Raw genomic sequence first — 8,087 nt, forward strand, 5'->3', positions numbered from 1 at the left:
CTTCATGTCTTAGAAAGGCTGGAGGTATTCTCTGCTCCATCTCATTTTTGGCATAATGACTGTCTTTTCTGTTACAGTTTCCCCGACAGCCCGAATTCAAGCCTCCCAAAGTCTGGTGAGAGAAGGAGACATGCTCACCCTGAAGTGTGAAGTCACTGGAAATCCCAGGTAAGGTTTCTCAACCGATCTAAATGCGACAATTGCATTGATGTGAATTTGGTTCCAGCTCTTAGGGCATGTGGACCCCTTGACATGTTGTTTGTGAATGCCTCTGATAACTCTTTTATCCATATCCCTTTCGGGAGGCTGATGCCGTAACAAAGTAAGGAAATTGCTACTAGGCCCACCTTTTTTTAATGCAGTATAGTAAAAGCCACAGCTTAGTGGCAACTGGGACAAGAAAGCGTAGCCTGTAGGTTTGTTATGAATATACCTTGTGAAAGATCTCGGCAATGCCGTGCAAGCTTAATGAGTATCTATAGTTTTTTAGATGTACTTGTCCTCCTTTGGCTATTTTGTTACTTTTCTCCCACTGCGATGTTATTTCACACCAAGTTTATGTTTAAAATTTGTGTAAGAATAGACCACCCAACCAAATAGCCATAGTCAGGAGCCATGCAAAAAAAGTGTTATAGCTTGCTCACGTGTTTATTTCTGTTCCTTGATTGTTGGGAAGCACAGGCATGCAAAAATCAACCACCCACCTCCCAAAGGTAGGCCCTTGCCCAAAACGACACCAAAGCTACTTGTGTTGGAAGGTCAAGACCGCGGCTTTATTTGGATAAACACCATTTATAATAAAATGTCTAAACCAGAGGTAGGCCGCCTTGGCACTCTAGCTTTGGGGAAGCTACAAATTTAATAAGGCATTGCAAGACTCCAAAAGCCACAGGTAAGACTCCAAGAGGCAGAGGCATGATGGAATTTTTAGTTTCACCACAGCAGGAGAGCCAGGGTTTCCTACTCTGGGGTAAACCAGTAACCTGATTAGCCAACATAGTCGTAACGCCTGGGTGGATGTCAGTCTGGAGGAGTGGGCGTTCCAAGGCAGACTATTTGCTTGAAAACCGCACTAGGTAATTGATACTTGCTGCATATGACTTGCTGCAGCTTCTAATGCTCATTATGAGAAGCTTACAGCATGCAGTGAAACCATAGTCCAGGATTTCAGTCCAGGAGAGGAGCCGGTACAACTGTAAAGGCTGAAGGGAGGGTCGGAGTTCAGCTTTAAGTCCTGCTTTCTATATTAATTGGGCACTGCTTTCTTGCCAATAACATCCATCCACCTTGTATTTCCTCTAAGAGCGTTTAGAATGTGCTTAGTGCCCCATCCAGCCACGTTCTAAGGTTATTATTGACTAGTTTAGGGGTAGGCAACCTTGGCACTCCACAAGTCCCATGAGTCATTGAAGCATAGGCATGCCAAAATCAACCAACCCACTACCGATGGTAGGCCTTTGCCCAAAACCACACCAAGGTTTCTTGCTTTGGAAGGTCAAAGCCACAGATTTATTTGGATAAACACCATTGATAACAAATGTCTTAACCAGGGTTAGGCTACCTCGGCACTCCAGCTGTGGCGGAGCTACAAGTCCCGTGAGGCATTGCAAGACTCTGACAGCCACAGGTATGACTCCCAAAGGCAGAAGTATGATGGGATTTGTGATTTTAGCATGGCTAGAGTGCTGAGGTTGCCTACCCCTGGACAGAATCCTTCATACCTAACTGTCCCTTAACATAATCTACTAGTGTTGCCATGGTAACAGGCAAACTGCCGGCAAGCACTGAAAGATTAGTATAAGCCATAACACTTTAAAAATATGCTAAAACTTCACCACTGGAGGGATCATCCATTTCCCCTACTCCACAGCACTATAGTCACCACTTTAATTCACTGCAGTATTAATTCCTAGGGGAATCATAAGCTGTTTTCTAGTAAATATAATGTGCGTGTAGGCGGACGTGCCCCCTTAAAAAATAAATAAAATTCTCTACAACTTCTCCGACTTTCAGCAACTAATAAGACATTGAAGGAGTTTTCGATCCTCTCCAAAGCGGCAGGAACTTTCCTGGTGACGTACCGGTGTAAAAAAACGTTCCCTTCTGTCTTGGAACGGAGAAGGGGAAAAAAATCCCATTGAAATACGTTCAGAGCAGTAGCAGCAGTGTGGCGGTAGGATGGGAGAATTGAGGAAATAATACTTTTTTTCTTTTTTTTTTCCTTTGCTGTAGAAGTGCAGAGTCTCTGTTTTTATAAATTGTCCCCGCAGTTTCTCCGCAGCCTGTGCACGGATATATAAACCCCACAGACATCCCGGTGACGTGCAGGCAGAACATAAAACGTGTTTTAATACGACCTGCACACCCCATATATCTCCGACTGCAGCGACAGCCACGGGAAGGCAGCAGACGTACAGCCTCCCACTGCAGCCCTAAACACCAGCAGGAATCCTAATCAGCTATGGCCGCTGGAAAACCCCATTCGGCTCAGAAAAAACCTAAAAGATCAGCGCTCAGGAGCGGCCTGAAACCTAGAAATGGCGGTTAGTCTGTAAGGAGGAAGTTTGATCTAAAGGCAATCGCTTAAATCTTACATATGCTTTATTATGTTGAAGTGGGATGCCATTATCCTGGACCCTACCCACCTCCTTCCACCCACTGAAACCCCCCACCCAATATATTCATGCCTTTTTCTTGCCGTCTTTCAATTATTTCAGTGACTTCACCAAGCTTATTCTTACGGGACTAAGCAATGCTCATGGAATGACATGAGTGATGCTCAGTACTGGAGTACTGTGAGCCCTGTCTGTAATGACATGGAAGTGATGCTCAGTCTTGGAGTACTGTGAGCCCAGTCTGTAATGACATGTGAGTGATGCTCAGTACTGGAGTACTGTGAGCCCTGTCTGTAATGACATGTGAGTGATGCTCAGTCTTGGAGTACTGTGAGCCCAGGCAGAGTACTGTGATCCCAGCCTGTAATGACATGCGAGTGATGCTCAGTCTTGGAGTACTGTGATCCCAGTCTTTAATGACATGGGAGTGATGCTCAGTCTTGGAGTACTGTGAGCCCAGGCTGTAATGACATGGGAGTGATGCTCATCCTTGGAGTACTGTGATCCCAGTCTGTAATGACATGTGAGTGATGCTCAGCATTGGAGTAATGTGAGCCCAGTCTGTAATGACATATGAGCACCATTCATTCTTGGAGTACTGTGATCCCAGTCTGTAATGACATGTGAGTGATGCTAATCCTTGGAGTACTGTGATCCCAGTCTGTAATGACATATGAGCGCCATTCATTCTTGGAGAACTGTGAGCCCATTCTGCAATGACATATGAGCGCCACTCAGTCTTGGAGTACTGTGATCCCAGTCTGTAATGACATCTGAGTGATGCTCATCCTTGGAGCACTGGAGCCCAATCCTTTTAAAACTGCAGACTTCATTATAATACTGTCTGGTAATCCTGACATAAAAGTCCTTGTGTAAGGACTTCCTGCTCTAGGGTGCCAACTGTCAGACCTATAATATGCACCCCTGGTGGTGACTTCAACCAGCTGTGGAGATGCACATTGCACAGGCATGGTGCACCATCCTCATATTCAGGAAGCTGGTCCATTGATGGCCAGATTATTATTATACAGGATTTATATAGCGCCAATAGTTTGTGCAACGCTTTACAATATAAGGAACACATTACAATACAATTCAAGACAAGAAGATGACATTGAAGCGACTGAATGTAGTTGAAAGAAGGTTGGAGGAGATCAGCAACCGTAACGTTGTAAGGTTGTTTATATTCTCCGTTGGGGGGGCGCATCTAACCAGATGCCAGGACAGGAGCTCAGTTGTCAACAAATAACAGGAAGTGCCTAAACATTTGCCTCATGAAAGGTTTACCAGGTATTCTTTGAATAAAAGCTGAACTCCAAGAAGATTAAAAAATGACACTCGTAGTGGGGCTGTCCAATATAAAGGAATCTTAATGATGAAAAGAAACAATTCTGGGTTTAACCAATCATTTTTGGCATATCAATTCTTAATGGTCCTCATAACTAGGGTCATGGCAGGGGTATGCCCAATGCCTAAATAAATTGTGCTGGATGATGTCCCTCTTTCTCATCTCAGAAGGTTGGTGGGTATGATGAAGTGCTGACGGGAGATCCTCCTAAAATTTACGAGCTCAGCAGTGGAAAATTAGCATTTTTAAAGCTTTTAATTTAAATATCCAGCATGATAGCAGCAGCATCGAGCTCTAGACACCGATCTGTGCCTGGACGCTGCAGCTAATTATTCAAAGTAAAGTCATCCACACTGAATTCATTATTATATTATAACATTAACCGGGGCGCTGCAAGACATGGAATAAAAAAATAACTTACACTATCTAAATATTGAACTGCTGTATGCCCAGGTGCCCCGTCTTACTGATTCACTTAAGCATAGTTGAAAACAGATCTACGGAAGCATCTTGACTTTAAAGTGTAAAAGCATTTTTTTTTTAGTTTTGGGAAGAGCGGAGAAGGGTTGGACCCTCTTTCAGGCTTTTGTTGTTGTCTATGTCCCCCACCGGGGAGATTTACACTCTATTTGTCCTGATGACCATTATCCCTGAAGCAGAAAGTAAGGGTGAAACCAACATTTTAGAGTTACCCTCATAACAAGAGTTGAACTTCCAAAGGAGACCTGTTATGCCAAGCACTGTATAGGAGGGCACTTTGGGAAGATTTCCTCTTGCTTCCTGTTGTGTCTCTGGACAGGAAGTAGAAGGAGATTTCCCCAGGAAGCGACAGGTAGCAAAAAATAACCTGAGCAAGATAAAGGTTTTGGCACTATAACTGTATCTGTAAAGAGATCCTGTTACCAACTTAAAAAGATACAGGTGAAAGCACAGAGAAATCAAGTACTGCAAATGCTTCATCGCAGTGTTTCTTCTTTCTACAAACCAATTTTTATTTACTTGCAATGTGCTGTTGCAAGGGAATTCGACCACCCCAGGAAGAGTCAATTTCCTAGCACAGCCCACTCCCTCCTTGCATTCCAAACGCCGCTCCTCTTCTGGGAGTGTCTAATTACTGTGTGCTGGTCCAGCTCCTTTTCCCCTCCCTTCACCTCTATACAAAACCTTGTATGTAGCAGTCGGTTGAGGAGCAAAGGGGAATATTATAGAGTGTCATGTGAGTGACCACTCTCATCCTGCTGGAGCTGATGGCACACCCAAGATAGCGGCGCCCAGCAGCAGTTTGAGGGCTTTTGGATCTCTACACAAAGGAGGCTTTTACAGGTATATGACATGCATAAAATATGTTAAATGGACATATAATCCTATGGGAAGATTGATGTTAAAATGAAGGGTCTGGTGACGGTCGAAGAGTCTCTTGCACTTTGCACATTTAGGACTAAGTGACAGTGTCTCTTTAAAATGCATAGAAGCATCACAATCTATCAGGGGTGGGCAAACTCCAGCCCTCCATCTGTAGTCAAGCTACAAATTCCATCATGCACCTGCCTCTGAGAGTAGTGGCTGTCAAGAGTCTTGCAATGCCTAATGGGATCTGCAGTTGCACCACAGCTGCTGAGCCAGAGTTTGCCTACCCCTGGCCTATATGATCAGGAGTTTCTCTCCTTTTTTTTTTTTTTAATCCAGAAATTGTTGGAGCGCATCACTACATCCACTCCCTTATGTTGATTTAGGAACCCCAGTGTAGTGCAGGAGAAGTGTTCCAAAGCACACCCACTTGTCTGTCCCATAGAGAAAGGCTCTTGTATAATGGGGTCATTAATCAGACGAACCCCAAAGTCACCAATAATATTCACAGCTTCGTTGGAAGTTTGAATCTGATTGGTGATGCAACAAATAGAGAGAGGGAGATGGATGGAGGGAGAGAGAGAGATAGAGAGATGGGAGAATGAGAGAGAGATATGGATGGAGGGAGAGAGATATATGGATGGATGGAGGGAGAGAGATAGATATATATGGAGGGAGAGAGAGAGATATATATGGAGGGAGAGAGATATATATGGAGGGAGAGAGATATGGATGGAGGGAGAGAGAGATATGGATGGAGGGAGAGAGATATATGGAGGGAGAGAGAGAGATATGGATGGAGGGAGAGAGATATGGATGGAGGGAGAGAGATATGGATGGAGGGAGAGAGATATGGATGGAAGGAGAGAGAGATATGGATGGAGAGAGAGAGAGAGATATGGAGAGATATGGATGGAGGGAGAGAGAGATATGGATGGAGGGAGAGAGAGAGATATGGATGGAGGGAGAGAGATATGGATGGAGGGAGAGAGATATGGATGGAGGGAGAGAGATATGGATGGAAGGAGAGAGAGATATGGATGGAGAGAGAGAGAGAGATATGGAGAGATATGGGTGGAGGGAGAGAGATATATGGATGGAGAGAGAGAGAGAGAGATGGAGAGCTATGGATGGAGGGAGAGAGAGATATGGATGGAGAGATATGGATGGGGAGAGAGAGAGAGAGATATGGATGGAGGGAAAGAGATATGGATGGAGAGAGAGATATGGGTGGAGAGAGAGAGAGATATGGAGAGATATGGATGGAGAGAGAGAGATATGGATGGAGAGAGAGAGATATGGATGGAGAGAGAGAGATATGGGGAGAGAGAGAGATATGGATGGAGAGAGAGAGATATGGATGGAGAGAGAGAGATATTGATGGAGGGGGAGAGAGAGAGATATGGAGGGAGGGAGAGAGAGATATGGAGGGAGAGAGAGAAATATGGATGGAGAGAGAGAGAGATCGATGGAGGGAGCGAGAGAGATATGGATGGAGAGAGATAAAGCAGATTATTTATCACATTATATAGGAAGCATACCCATGCACTCCACATGTGAGGACCTTTCTGCAATCTAACTGTAGTGGCTTTATCAAGTCAGGGCGTAGTGAGTGAATTTGCAGAGTTTGCTGGGTAGCATTAGCAAAATCTTAAAAGGCGCCAGGGAACTTCCAAATCAAAGTGCATGTAAAATGCAACAAAGGCATACTATTCAAACACGAACCTCTTAATGGGGCCCATAAAAGTGCATGGCTGTGTCATGAATGCCTTCAGACGTGTGTTCATATTAGTTTAGAGCCTGCGTGAGCCCGCGGCCTCGCTTTTTAGCTGTAAAAGGCCCCCCTATAAGCCGGGTTCAGGAGGCAGAAAAGCAAAGCATTGCCTCTCTGACATATTTGATATAGGAAGGCAGGGTGGGGAAATAATTAACCTTGTGAATTGGTATTTATTATCCGCACTGTTTTGTTTTGCTCGTGCGGGCTTTTGAAGTATGAACTGTGTCCACCCTGATATGGGGGCTGTCTGCCGATGAGTAATGAGCATGCAAATTGCCTGCCTCTGCTGAATGTTATTTGAAGGGACGCTACTTATAAATCTTATTCCTTTCATAAGCCGGTTTTATAAAGAAGCTTTAATAATATCCCTGTGTATTTACGTAGCAGTCCCGGGAAAACAAAGGTGGGATAGTAAGGAGCGCTAGGTTCCAAAATACAGATGACTTCCGTGAGTACAGATGATATGTCAGCAATGCATTGAGAGAGAAATCCACTATAAGGGTATGTATAATATTAACAAATAAATCTCTCCCTTGCTGTGTGGCTACCCCACGCACTACTAGGGCTAAGTGCTTATATTTCTTTATGGGATGGAATAAAGCAGATACACTCACCTGATCCTTGATCCCAACAAGCTGCTAGACTGGTCCCCCTTTGCTCCGGTGGTCTGAGAACCGCTGGCATCATCATCATATCTAATGCAGGCCCATTGATGTGCATTAGACGTGAGGATGCTGAGGGATATACAGCTAGAGCGGAGGGGGAGAGAGGTGAGAACGGACCACTGTGGGACCGAGGATCAGGTGGGTATATCTGCTTTACCATCCCCTAGAGTAGACTATCTCAACCAGGCTGCCGTGGCACACCGGGGTGCCTTCTGGCTTCCTCAGAGGCACCTCAACATTTTCTGATGGGCAGGATCTGATGTAAAAGGGGGGTTCCTGATGTGAAGGGGGCTTATAATGTTAAAAGAGGGGTACTCTGATGTGTGGGGGGGGGG

General features: G+C 44.8%; 1 protein-coding gene across 1 annotated transcript in view; it reads left to right on the forward strand.

Moving 5' to 3' along the window:
* Positions 1 to 8,087, forward strand: part of CADM4 (cell adhesion molecule 4) — a 368,016-nt gene that overhangs the window by 338,720 nt on the left and 21,209 nt on the right. The window contains exon 6 of the mRNA XM_018554631.1: positions 78 to 168. Within this exon, the coding sequence (XP_018410133.1) occupies positions 78 to 168 (91 nt within the window). The remainder of the gene's footprint in view (positions 1 to 77; positions 169 to 8,087) is intronic.

Source organism: Nanorana parkeri, unplaced genomic scaffold (genome assembly GCF_000935625.1).
Source record: "Nanorana parkeri isolate BGI_ZX_2015 unplaced genomic scaffold, ASM93562v1 scaffold166, whole genome shotgun sequence".
NCBI lineage: Eukaryota > Metazoa > Chordata > Amphibia > Anura > Dicroglossidae > Nanorana > Nanorana parkeri.